The sequence below is a fragment of the Sceloporus occidentalis genome, unplaced genomic scaffold (genome assembly GCF_023333645.1).
Source record: "Sceloporus occidentalis isolate IW3139 unplaced genomic scaffold, rSceOcc1.0.p SCAF_3, whole genome shotgun sequence".
In the NCBI taxonomy this organism is placed as follows: Eukaryota; Metazoa; Chordata; class Lepidosauria; order Squamata; family Phrynosomatidae; genus Sceloporus; species Sceloporus occidentalis.
This window is the reverse complement of record NW_028316983.1, coordinates 66257511-66271795: the sequence shown is the minus strand read 5'-3', so window position 1 is coordinate 66271795 and position 14285 is coordinate 66257511. Positions and strand designations below refer to the sequence as shown.

The 14285-nt window shown below is 37.7% G+C and overlaps 1 protein-coding gene across 1 annotated transcript in view; it reads right to left on the bottom strand.

Annotated features, from left to right (window-relative positions):
* Positions 1 to 14285, bottom strand: part of FKBP5 (FKBP prolyl isomerase 5) — a 71482-nt gene that overhangs the window by 33971 nt on the left and 23226 nt on the right. Inside the window, exons 2-4 of the mRNA XM_089514803.1 lie at positions 8145 to 8271; positions 5379 to 5523; positions 708 to 850 (exon numbers count right to left, since the gene is read on the bottom strand). Of these exons, the coding sequence (XP_089370929.1) occupies positions 708 to 850; positions 5379 to 5523; positions 8145 to 8249 (393 nt within the window). The 5' untranslated portion in view covers positions 8250 to 8271. The remainder of the gene's footprint in view (positions 1 to 707; positions 851 to 5378; positions 5524 to 8144; positions 8272 to 14285) is intronic.

Below are 14285 nucleotides of genomic sequence, written 5' to 3'. Positions count from 1 at the left end.
TGAGGAATCCCTTTTCTGACAAACTTTCCTATCTGGCCTGTGAAAACCTCCAGTGATCTCAGTTCTCCAAACCACTGTATCATTGAATATATAGCAGTAGAGTGGCTTTTGATTATATTGTTCACAAGCTTCTATTAATAAGAATGATCCAAATGCTGCTGGATTAGTCTGCATGAATGTTGTGAATGAGAAAGACAGCAAAAAATGAATGGGTACTGGAAAAAATGCATCAGGGCTAAATTTGGCAGCAATTAGTACACTTCCCATGACTGGACAGATCAGAGTCTCAGGATCAAAACATATGGACCAGAACTGCAGCAACCACATGGCCCACTCCTGAAGTGGGCCACTGCCATAGTCCCAGACAGGCCAGCATCAGGAGTGGATTAAATCATTCAGTTAATGTTGGGCACACTGACTCTAGAACGTCCTTTCCAAAGAAAGCCCATTTAGCCTGTTCTCTGATGCTTTTCTGCTATCACACAAGTATGTTCTTCTGGAGACAAGTCTTGGGCCTCAGAAGCTGACTTGTTATGGACACTCTAAATATGCTGAAATTTGTCCAGCAAGTTGTTGTTTTTATTGATTCTTACCTGCATGTAGCTACTTGGTATTTTATTTTGTTTATTATTGCTGTTCTCTGTTTTTAGCATTTGGTGAGAGCTTAGGAGATAAATGGAACAAGTAAAACCAATAAATATACACACCTCAAAGAAGAGTGTTGCATTTGAGGGGATCTTTGGAACACTACCAGCAGAACCATATGCATATTCTGGTTTACACAGCAAGTGGCAGATTTCCCCTTTTGTCATGGTGGCAACCCCAATATCCCAGGCCTTGATGACTTGGCCTAATAAAAAAGAAATGTCAATTGAAGAGTTTTGTTTAGTAAGTTTACAGAAGAAAAACGTAAGTTTATATTCTTTCCTTTTAAAATACCTCAAGATATTTTGGAAATGTACATTTTAATGCTCAAGTATATAAACTCTTATGAAAAACACATCAAGCTTATCTATAAGTCTCAACTGCTCAAGTGTTTAAGTAAGTTCTGGACAAGTTTCCTATCCTACAACTTTCACTCATTTCAGCAAAGAGATCTATGCTGGGATGCACAGCCTTTGGCTATGGGTCTAGAGATACTCTTTGGCCAGCACTGGTGTTGCCAAGGAGCTGGCAGAATACCACCCAGTTACCCCAAAACATAGCTGAACAGATGGAGTGTGAGTGGAAAAAACCTGTTTTCTCACACTAATAGGTAACAGCAGGAGAGAACCAGTGATTTCAGATTGCATCTGTACTGCATCTGTACTGCAGATTAACACCACTTTCATGGGTTAATGTTATGGAATTCTGGGAACTGTAGTTTTGTGAGATATTTAGCCTTCTCTGTCAGAGAGCTCTGTTGCCACAACAAACTACAATTCTCAGAATTCCATAGTATTGAGTCATGGAAGTTAATTTCAACCTGGATTATTTCTGCAGTGTGGATGTATCCCCGGTGGAGATCTCAGTGATGACTGCTGTAGGATGGGAGAGACTTTCAGTCCTAACAACCTGCAATTATCCCTTCATCTGATCAAGGAGGGAGGGAAGATTTAACCACTACTCCCATGGCTTTGCATTGCAGCCCTTTGAACTGAAAAAAGAGTTGGGCAATGCAGCTTTACATAACAATCCAAATCAGACACAACATTAAATCATGGTTCAATATCACAAGCCACAATGATTTTTGGCCTTGCATGCCCCCCCCCCCCCAACTGTGCATGAGGAAAGAGATGTAAGCTTTTTCACATAGTTTATATGTTAAATATTGTAACAAATGTTATACCAAACTTGGATAGCAAATGAATTTGAGACAGGGTATGTTAAACCATGGTTTCTGTGTGAATCAGGCCAATATGTTTAAGCTTAAGAATATGGATAAAAAGAAATTATCAAAATGGAATTAATTTAGATGGAGCACGTATTAGTACCAAGCATGGTTGTATAAACAACCAAAACAGCTTTAGGACTCTATGAAGCTACAGATAATAATCTAGGATGATAATTCATCCATTCCCAAGGACTCAAAAACATAACAAAACTGGTAAAATCCAAGCAAACAAATACTTTCTCCAAGGCCACGATACTCCAAGAACAGTCTGGACTATTCTGGCCCTGGAGTTGCCCTGATGTCCCCCAATTATCTCTCCCCCCCCCCACCGGTTGCAATGCCAGGTGGTTCTTCACCCCAGAACCGGAAAAGGGACCCTGTGTTGTCAGGACTTCCCAGCAAGAGGACAGGGGAGGACATTTTATTTGTCCATGTGGACAACCCCCAGACTGTATCTGCTTGCCAAAAAAGCAACTCTTACTGTTGTTAGAAGATAGTCACATTCTTTGATACACCTTGTGAGGAAGGATTATCCACAGCTGAAACACAGCTATAGAGAATGTCTCCTGATATCACCAAATAAAACTAAGTAGTAAACCTTGCTATCAGGAGACTATTCTAAGGATACCTTGGTGAATGACTGGATAGGGTGAATGCCATCAGTGACAGACACTTGCATGTCTTCCAGTTTACAAGAACTGTCAATCATTTTTATTGTTGTCTGGATTCAGATATAAAAGATGAGCTTGGAGAGAAAACCTCTAGATTCTGGAGGTCAAAATAATCATAATTACTAAAGATTTTTGTGAACTATCAGTATAAATTCACAAAGATTTGTTCCGTAAGAAATCTTTCAGTTTTCAGCCAATCCAGCCTCTCACAGAGTAAGACAATTACTTCTCTGAAGCTATTGTCAATGAAAAAAGATTCAAAAAGGTTCTGCTGTTCTTTTTTTACAGTTGGTCCTAGTTTTCTCAGAGGAAGTTTAACAGAAAATACAGTGGGCCCTTCTTATACACGGATTTTTTATACACGGATTCAAGCATACACGGTTTGAAAATGTTCCAAAAAAGTATAAATTTACCTTGATTTTCCATTTTTTATAAGGGACACCATTTTGCTATGTCATTTTATTTAATGGGACTTGAGCATACACGGATTTTGTTATACACGGGGGATCTTGGAACCAAACCCCAGCGTATAACAAGGGTCCACTGTATTTATTTAAAAATACAACTCAGACTCCAATTAACATATACATTATCTTAGTACTTTTAATTTCATTTCATTATTTTGATTTAATTTAATTTAATTTGTGTCCTGAGAACATTTAAGGGAATTCCAGTTAACACCTTGCTAGCAAACAAAAACCTTGATAGGTGCCTGTGTATGCCAACCTGCTCAGAGTGCCTTGGCTCTGAGGACTGTCCTGGAAGACAGAGAATAGAAAAATAAGTGGCACAGACACCCTGTTTCCTTCTTCCCTCACAATTGCTAACAGCTCTTTTTTCATTTCCTCACCATTAGTGGTAGTTTCAAACTTTTTCTGTTGCCACTGGCTTCGACTTCAACTGGCAGTGGCATAACCACACTGGTGGACCCAGTAGGATCCTGACCATAACAAGCATCCTGACAGGATGTGTGTATTCCTTAATTGCACCAGTTACTATTGTAGGTTTGGGTGGGAAAAAGAGATTTATCTGTTTTTCTTTAATAGAGAATATATACATAATAAAATACAGAACTAATATTCCAGGAAGAAAGTTAAATCAAAGGAGTTAAAAAGCATGTAACCTTAAACACACACTTATTTTATATAGAATGGAACAAGAAGTTTCCAGTATATTGTCTTTCATATACAAACTTCTTTAGCTTTTATAGCATCTTCAAAATACAACAATATTTTGCCTATACAGAATAGGAAGACAACATTCATTCCACATTGTTAGGGCCACAAGTACCACTTACAAATAAGGATGTGGTTGGTAATATTTCCCATGGGCATTTTTTTCACATTTACTATCTGGGATGAATGATGTCTACACATTCTGTGTGGCACTGTTGTATTTATGATTTGTTACTTTATTATCAATGGAAAAGGGAGCTGGCTATAAATGTTTGTTCAGGGGTACAGGCTTAGTAGTTCTTATGATTGGTTCTTGATTCATTTTACTAGAAAGATGGTTCAGCCATTTGATTTCCTCAACTGAAAAAAGCAACATGCAACATATGAGGCTACTGAACATGTAAGCTTTCTTCACAGTTGCAAACAATTCTAGACTTACTTAATAAATGCACAAAAAGGCAACAACCAGACAAAGTGCTAGATGAAGCCAGCTTTTTACTATCCCATCTCCATCTTACTCAATATCTTGCTCATGCTACATGACAAACCTGGGAGCCACATAAATCCAGTTTATTCATGCTTGCAGAAGGAGCAGCCAAACAAACCATGGGGTGTCATTTTATAGTTTATCGTGTTGTGTAAAACCAGGTGCAGCTGCCATTGTGGTGTATTTCTTTCCAAACAAATCAAAATTGGTGCCTATTAAAAAAACTAAAACAAAACATGGATTCCATCTTTCGTTTATTGGGGAAGAAAGCAAACCAGAGTGGTAATTGCGCCTAGGTTTGCACAACATGATAAATCATAGAGCCAAGCTCTGTTTAGCCACTCCTGCTGCATGAAAGAATGGTTAAGCAATGTGCATCAGCACACTAGTTGGTCATGAGAAGCCAGGATTCTTGTAGATCCCTGGCTTAATATGTAGAAGTTGATCTTGGTCGCTTGTCAAAGAAAATTGCACAAAACCAGCAAGTGTTAGCTGGGTGTTCAACTGGAAGCCTAGTTTGAGCCTGGAAAAGTGGGGGAATGAATATTTAGATTAAGAACAGACAAATAAACTGTATTCAAAATGTCCATGCTTATATACAGGTGCTGGAGGATATGTCCCCACCCCCAAAAATACATTTGTGTGCATACAGTTTGGATGATAAGTTGTTGATTCAGCAATACTTCCTATTTTTAACAAGTGCAGTTGGGGGATAATCGACATTAGAAATCTAAACAGCTATTAAATTGTCATTATTTCCTTCAAGAAACCACAGGACTTGTAATTTTGTCAGGAATATCTTTTAGATTCCTAGCTTACTGGCATAGGTATTAATTTTGAAATTTCCTAGACTATATTGGGGCAACTTAATAATTTAACCAACTTCAGTTTGTCATGTTTGAGGATTTGTGTCTTCAACAGGACTAACAAGAACGTAGTAACATTTGACACAACATTTCACAATAGGCAAGGAAACAAAATGACTGAATTGCATAGCACTGGCAGAACCCCACACCTGCCAGTTCCCAGCCCTTCCTGTATTTGCTCTTACTCATAGTCACAGTCTCTCTGAAAACAGGATTATATATAATTAAACTGTCATTTGATTGACAAGAACCCACACTATATCCCTAAAGCTTTCTTTACCTTTCTCCACCTTTTCCACTCTTTACCTTTGCCCAGGCTGAAGATAAATGGCTCATTCCTGTCACGGCTGGAATCAAACTTTTTCCCATTTGCCAGCTTTCCTTTGTAGTGAACATAAACCTTGTCTCCAATCATTGGAGATTCATCTTTATTTCCTGGCCTCTTCACAATCTAGAATGAAGATATGAAAAGTCAAGTAGATAGGAGCTCATGTGTACTGCTTGAACACTTGCAAAGGATTTCCACATCAATCAGATACATGAGTCTGTAAATTTAGGGTCAGTATCTAGATGTAAGTAGGTCAGCTGAAAAACAATCACTAGATGTAAGAGGGCAACTACATAAGGACAATATTCCAGAAAACTGCACCACTTCCAGTCCAATTGTTCTTAACATTTGTTAAGACTTAGTTTGCTGTATTGGCTGTTGTTTTAAAAAAAAAGATACAGTTCAGATTCACATAATCAAATCTTAATATAAGAGAATTTTGTGAGGCACCAACTAAACACCATGTAAAACTACAAATCCCAGGGTTGGATAAGATGGAGCTACAGAACTTAAAGTGGCATCAAACCCTATTATTTCTACAGTGTAAATGCACCCAAAGACTGGTACAGGTCAGAAACCTATTGAACTGCTGGACTATTACACTTTTTGGAAGAGAAGGGCAGCATGTTTCCTTCCTCTGAATTGAGGCAAGTGAAGGCTATGGACAGAATTTTTTTTTGTAGGGGCACTTTGGTTGTAACAAAATCCATTTCTTGCCCATTCATATGACTCCACCTTTTATTATACCCACATGCTACCAAAAGAAACTGCTGTTCACTCAGCTCCTTTTTAAATTTGATAGTTTGCTACATTTTTTTAAAAAAAATCTCAGTTATAATAATTATCAATTTTTAGTACATTTCTAGTACAGACCACCACGAAACGGCAGTCTGCAGGCACCTGCTTTTACTCCAGAGGGATGGTGCAGCCCCCAAACCATGCACCATCACTATAGAGTAAAAAGAACCCAGAAAAAAATGGGTTCTTTTTGCGCCGCCATAGTTACATTGCGAGTGCGCCAATGGCACACTCGTGACGTAACTGGAGCGGCGCAATGTGTGGACGCTATGCGTCCGTTATATCATAGCAGCGGCAACCATGTACACGGGATGCTGCCATTATTGCGTTGCTGGCATGTATTATGGTTAGGGACCGTGCAGTTGCCGTGTGGTCCTTAACTCTAAAATCGGCACTAGCATGGTGCTTTTCTGTGGTCTGTACTGCACCTGTGATTGTGTTTTAATCATGGAAATATTTCTATTTTAATTTTGCTGTGAATCAGCTCAGAAATTATGAATGAAAGATAAGGATACAAATAACGTTAGATATGGTACATTTTTAAAATTATTTTTACATAGAGTAGAGTTTTTCACTCTTTCACTTCATTCCACCATACACCAACCAAGGTAAAATGACAGAAGAAAGAATTAGTCAGTTTCTACCCAACATAGTGAAACATGAATAGTGGGAGAACAGAAGGTTAAAATGCATGTGTCCGCTGGGCAAGAAACACTGCTTGGACACATTAAGCATGTCATTGAAACTACTCTTTATCCTTGGCTAGGTTTTGTTGTCTTGGTGCACTCACACTGGTTGAGAGTGATTTGATTGAAACAAAATTCGAGAACAAGGCTAAAGTAATGATGTTGGTCCTCTGACTTGGACAGAGTGCCAATCCATCCTTCTGTTTAATTACTCAGGCATAGGGCTCTGGTGAGCTCTTAAATTCATTGCAGTGCCTGGATGGAATAATAAAAAGGCTACAAGGCTGCCAGAAAGATGCAATCTTGCATCTAGGTCAGGAATCTGTAATTCTGGCAGGTTCAGAGGCTAATCTTCTACCCCTGGGACTCTCCAATATCAACACGGACTGCCAAAAATGCCAAAAACCACAAACAGAAGTGGCCAGAAGTCCATTTCTGGTTTTGAAAAACTGGTATTTTTAATGCTAAGTGCAGAATGATGCAATTTACATCCTATTGTGCTTTAGTCAAGAGGAACTCTATTTTTAATACAAACGGGGTCATGAAAGTTACTTAAAAAGTGAATTGTCATTACTGGAGGTTTCCAGAAATGACAAGTCACCTTTTTGATGAGGGGGAAAAACATTCTGGGGAATTTGGAGGGTCAAGGATCCAAAAAACAGTCCTGGGACACCAAGGTCACACTTTGCTTGCTCTTGATATAGATCGTCCCTTTTTCATTCTGAAGAAATCTGGAGAGCAGGGTTCAATTCCCAGCTCAGCTATGAAACCAACTGTCACATGCTCTCAGCCTCAGAGGAAGTCAATAGCAAATCTCTGAACAAATCTTGCCAAGAAAACCCTATGATCACCATAAGTCAGAAACAATTTGAAGGCAATGGAAAAAAAGAAAAGAAAGGAAAACAATGACAGCTGTATGTATTTATATATATATATATATATATATATATATATATATATATATATACACACACACACACACACTCACACACACACACACTGATACGTACATGCATTTTAAAATATGAAACATTGTTACTACTAAACTGAAATAAAATAGAATGCATATAAGATTTCAGGACCACTATTTTTACAACATAATAGTATGGAATGATATGGGGGTAGTAAAATCTCTAATGGATTGCAAAGATTGATGGCTGAACCTCACATGAAAAGAAGAATTGTCTAATGACTAGTGTTCAGGATTTTTTGGGTATATATACAGAAGAATATTTTGATCGTTTTCCCCCACAGCCTCACCTTCAGAACTCCTCTATCTTTGTTCGGTGTAATATCCTCGCCTTGTTCAGCAAGAGTTGCTGTTGGGACATCTCCTTCTTTCTTTGTAGCCTCATCAGTTGTCATGTTCTCATTTCACAGGCACTGCCTTTGCAAAGGAACACATAGACACAAACACTGAATGAATATTGATCACTTGTCCTATCAAAATTCAAAGCAACACAGTGAAATACTGTTATCTATCATGTCAGCATGATAACTCAGCATAGTAATAATGGAGTGGTTATACTACACCATTCATAGTGTGAATGGTATAATAAAATTTAACTCATTACAGGGGCAGGGCCTTTTTTTCTCTGTTGAGGGACTGAGTCCCTTAAAAGTTATACTTAGGGTTGCATGCTGGCAGTGGTACAGTGTTCTAGAGGTCCATCTCCTCTTTCCCCTATTTTCTTTCTCCCCCTTTTCTCTCTCCTTTTCTTGGTACTGAGGCAATAACACTCTGAAAGCAGTCCAGCTATTTCCACACTTTCAAAGTGCTTGGAATGTTTTGGGGAAAACATGTTTTGGAAGGCCATAGACACATGTGGCCCATGGAATATTGTTTCCTATTTCAGAGATGCTGGAATATCTGGATATTTCAACAGAAAAAATTAGATGTGCATAGGATCATACAAAGGAAAGTGTTAAACCATTCACTAATATCGCTTTTAAAATCTTCTACATTATACAAGTAACACAAAATCAGAGGTTTAAATGAGTCTTCCACTATGGAGTCCTCTTTAAAAAGACATAGGCACCTGTGTTTTCATTATCAAATGACTTTTTTTAAAAAAAAAATATCTATAATATGGGTTATATATAATCTTCAAAACTCACATGTCCCATCCATAAACAAAATGTCACATTAGTGTACACATCATCATAAAGAAAATAAGTTATCAACACATTTTTAGCAGTTATATATTTAGAAGCAACCAGCTGGATTCTGCCACTCCAGAAAATGTTCATGCTTCTCCCTCTCCCACTTGGAATACATACTTAATATAGCATTTGCTTTCTCTAGCACACAAATACAATAAAGATGTATGTGTTTCAAGGACACAGTCCACAGAAGAAAGAGGTAGAAAAGAAATGATAGAAATTGGATTTGAATTTGTTAGTAGGCATACAGATGATTAGTAGATCAATAAGTATTTCTGAATCCCAATAGTTTAACAATGGCAAGTAAAATTATACATTAAAAAAATTATCTGCCATGTCTAGCCTTGTGTTACTGGCTTCTCTTTCAGCCCCAGTGGTCCTTGCCTGTAAATAGGAGGATTAATTGGTTGTCACCAAGTCTTTATTAAACTCTGTTGCTCATTTCTGAAGTGGTGTTAGAATTTCATCTGTAGTAGCAATTCACATATTTTGACTACTCTATATAAGTCAAGCAGGTGGCTGAATGATGCAGCAGGTATAGCAGCTTGGTTGTCTATACTGAAATTAGATACAACTAGATGTGTAACTGAATGTGACAGAAGATCTAGTAAGCTTGGGTTTGGGGAAGGGAAAAACATTGTAAAGATTATAGAAGAGTTTACGTTTTCAAAAACAGTATCCTAGCAATATGTAAGCAGAAAATGCATGTAAACAGTGCATGACACAGGTTGTCTACACTGACAAAAAAAACAAACTGCTATGCAACACATTTTCCTGGTCTGCAGTGACCCTATTAATGCCACACACATTGAGGTGAGACTGGCATAACCAGCCACACATTTCCTCCTGACAAACTCACTTCCCCCTTGCAAAGGGGATGTCCAACATCTCCACATTATTTTCAGCCATATGGTCATGTCTGTGCTGCTTTTTTGTCTCTTCCCATCGTACATGTGAATATACATATTTTCACTTTAAGTGTATGGATCCAGTCACCTTTCTTGTCCCACACATATGCATTCCCATAGGATGGCATGCATAAGTGATGATCATCAAATGATCCATGTCAACCCCCCCCCCCCACCAACCTGTTCCTTCCATCCAAATCTCTCAGCCCCACCCCCTGCAGCATGTGTCTTCCTCATAGTGACTAAGACATGAGTATATTTTTCCCAGCAGTGTAGACAAGCCCAGAGAACCAAAATGCAACACTTACACACAGCAGGAAATGCAAACAATATAATAAAACTTCCCATAGCTATTGAAAACAACATTGCCAGGAGAACACTTTAACTGAAAAGCATTGTATGTAAACTGAAGGAAAATGCTTTTTTTGTTTGTTTTAAATAATGGATCATTTACAAAACCATAATTATTAGATCATACTTTTGAGAACTCTGTGGCAAAGTTAACTGTGCTGCATTTTTTCTCATGAAAAAGTTATTTTGCCATCATTTGGAGCAAAGCTTGTTAGAAACCATTTCCCATTTATATAGATTTTATGCACAAAATGGAAAGGGTCAAACTGTTGCAAACTCATAAAGTTCAAAAGCTAATGTAAGTGTTACAACCTTCTTGTTAAGGCTTCTAAAACATGTTTTCCCATGATGGAGCACTCTATGTGGTTTCCAAATGCATCTGTACACAAGAGACATGCATTTCTGGCAATAAATAAATAGATAGATTTGGGTTACATATATGAAAAAAGCAATTAAATGTTACTGTACTTGCTGGTGCAGTACTGTGCAGTGGTTTTCTAGGGGCGGAACATTTAATTGAGGAAAGGATAAATTACAAGCTTGGGAAGATGCCACATAAGAAATAAATATGCAACAGCACCACTCATTCCTTTGACCATCCAGTATAAGGATATGCTCCTAAAATATGCTTGTTAATCAAGTGAAAAATTTTCTCCCAAGTATTGTCTGCAAATGGCCTGTCTGCTTTACTATTGATTATCTTTTAATTGATTTGGCCACAAGTTTTCAAGATGCCTCCCCCAAAAGCCCAACGGAAAACAAAATTAATTGTCTTTTCCTCAGAATAGGGCTTATGTGTTTGGTATTTCTGATATTGTTGGTCTGGGATCACACTAAAACCTACTCCTGTCCTGTTTCTCCATCAGTTCTGTCTGTCCTCTACTGTTCCTATTAAGACAGCTCTGAATGTCCCAGTAAATGAAGAAGGAAGGGGAGACAGGTGGTATCACAGAAAGAAAAGGGCTGCTGCGTGCTAACTCTAGGACTGTTTATGTACAAACAAAACTTTTAAAATTAGGGCTTCATGCAGCCAGAAAATTCATTCATAGACCTATTACGCGGTTTGTTGTTGTTGTTGTGTGCCTTCAAGTCATTTACGACTTATGGTGACCATAAGGCAAACCTATCATAGTGTTTTTGGGTTTGTTTGTTTTTTTGCAGGATTTCTTCAGGATTTGCCTTCCTCTGAGGCTGAGAGTATGTGACTTGCTCAAGGTCACCCAGTAGGTTTAATGGTCGAGCTGGGAAATGAACCCTGGTCTCCAGAGCCGTAGTCCAACACTCAAACCATTATACCACACTGGCTCTCTATGCACAACAGTAATGGCTACCTATTTATTTGCTATTCCTTACTACTACAGATGATCCAAAAAAATTAACATATCTATGTGTGCTATAAACTAGTTTTAAAAAAGCTATCAATTTTGCAGCCTAAACATTCCGATCTTATTTCACCTTTTAAGTGTAGCTATAGATTAATAATATTAACTGAAAATAAAATAAGAGTCTTGTTTAACTAGCAGCTTAAAAAAGCGGAAAAATCAAAGCCTGTCTTATTCTAGAAAGCAACATCGGATAGTGTTTGAACAAAGTACTATGTTTGATCATTAACTAGAAAGACACACAAATGCCTTGGCACAATGTATTACTGACACAGAAGGGATACTGTATAATTTACCATTCTCATTTTAAATCCAACTAATGAAATTCTATCATTTTTATTCTTCCATGTCTGTTATTTCCCAAACACAACCCAGCACATTAGTGCAAGTAATGAAAATATTGGCTCTCATTTAACACTTTTATCTCTCCAGATTGAGATAGTTTGTATCAATGCATTCTAGTAAAAGAAAGCACCCATCTGTGCTAACATGATCACTGTCCAGAATATACAGGCATAATTAAACAGAATTTGAAAACCAAATTAAGTCTCCTTCTTTCTCCAGAAAAAAATGTCCAACTAGGAACAATATGTCTAAAACTGAAAGTCACAGATGCAGACTCTTCCTTTTTAACAATATTACAAAATTTATTTTAATATCTAGCACAATGAACCATACCTCCATTAACAGCAGATTGTAAAGCATGCTAAATAGTCCTACAGCCCCTCTGGCATCATTGACATGAAGACTCTTTTAGGTGTCTCTTTGACAAATGACCATTGAATCTGATAAAATCTTGTATTATGTTAAATCTTGAACCCCCAAGGACTATAATGGAATAGACCAGTATCTCCACAGATGGATTCATTTGAGTCTGTTGTGTAGAACTTCTACTTCAGTATTAGCTATTTGTGTTTGTGTTCCTGTGAGTTAATAAAACAGACTCTGATGTGCTGAAAGATGAAGACAGGAATCATCAGGGCCTGGAAGAGGAGTGGATAGCATACCTCAGAAGCTACTCAAAGAAAATTTATTACACATGTGTATCATTCTGGATGGTGATGGCCCACAGTCATACAACTCCCTGACCAGTCAGGTTTGCTTGGTATTTGCTGCTGCTGCTGCTGCTGCTAACCTCCCTCGAATCGATCCCAACTCATACCTGTGCCTTGTAGGCATATTCTGAAAACTCTTATTACAGAGCACTTTTTAATTTACTCTGGAGTTTATCTTAATCCATTTTTATGTTTAATATGGACTCTTGTTGATAATATTGCATGTTCTGTTTCACTTTTCAAGTGTAACATAAGCTTTGCTAGTGAGTGGAACAATAATAGGGTACATATGATGTCAAGGGAAAAAACAAATTCATTGAATCCAAACATTTGTATCATGTACACCCTTTTTTCCCCTTGGCATACAAATTATCTTGGTGCTGGAAAATCTCATAAGCAAAGCAGCCCCAATGAGTTCTGTTGCTTAGTAAAGATAGCTTCAATAAAGCCAGATTTTCATATTTTGTTCTTTCCAGCCAAATCATTCATTTACTAATCAAACACAATCTGAAAGGAAAATTTCACAGAGCTGCTTATACATATACACACACAGTGCTGGGCACAGCTCAATAGAGTAACTTTAGCACACATATATTGACTTTTTAAAGTTCCTGGTTTATCATCTTTGGCATTTGGACAAATGTACACACAAATCCCAACCACAGGAGGAAAAATGTAATGATGCCAAAATTCAACAAGGTGAGGTGGAAGAGCTTCCATATTTACATTTTTCTGTAGAACCTCATACCTTATTTTTAAAAATGTATGGTTTAATAAAATTAATTAGTAACATAATGATTACAATAGAAGTCATAGACGCAAGATAAACCACAAAACATATCTAAAATCAAAGTTGTGTCTAATTTTTTCAGGTGAGTATTGCTAAATAATTATTGGTAGACATTTATGAACAGCATATACACTTTAATTAGGGTAAAATTAACAGATTAACAGTTTTTAGTGCCTTTATTTCTTAAAATATAAAGAACATATGGGGGGTATATACAACTGAGCAGGGATAGCCTGTATTCTAACATAGGAAGGGCACCTCATGCTGCTGCTGTCTGTGTCAGGCCTCTGGTGCTACTGAGTGGTTTCAATATTTGCACTTTATTGATTCTCCCTGGGAAACATTTTGAGCTATCAGAAAAACATTTCACAGTGTATACCATATACATTTAATTTTGAATACTTCTTCGGTTTCAATTACTAAATATGTCACAGAAATAATGCCGAATCAGATTACCATTGTTTTAGGTCTGCAGGAAATTTTCTGCTAAACTCATTTCATTGCTTAAACTCAGGGTTTGTCCACACGGGCTGAAAGAAATGGCCTCAACTTGTATCAGAGCTCACCTGTGCAGATTGATGCACATTATTGAAACAGCCAGAAAATGGGCCCAATCCACGCCCAAAGGCTTAAGACCAGAGCAAACTAAATTGCAGATTGCTTCAGTTGAAGCCAGAAAGAATGGGGGGGGGGGGGGGGAACCAGGCAGCCGCCAGCAGTGTAAATTTGTTGCTGGCCCACAAATTGATTGC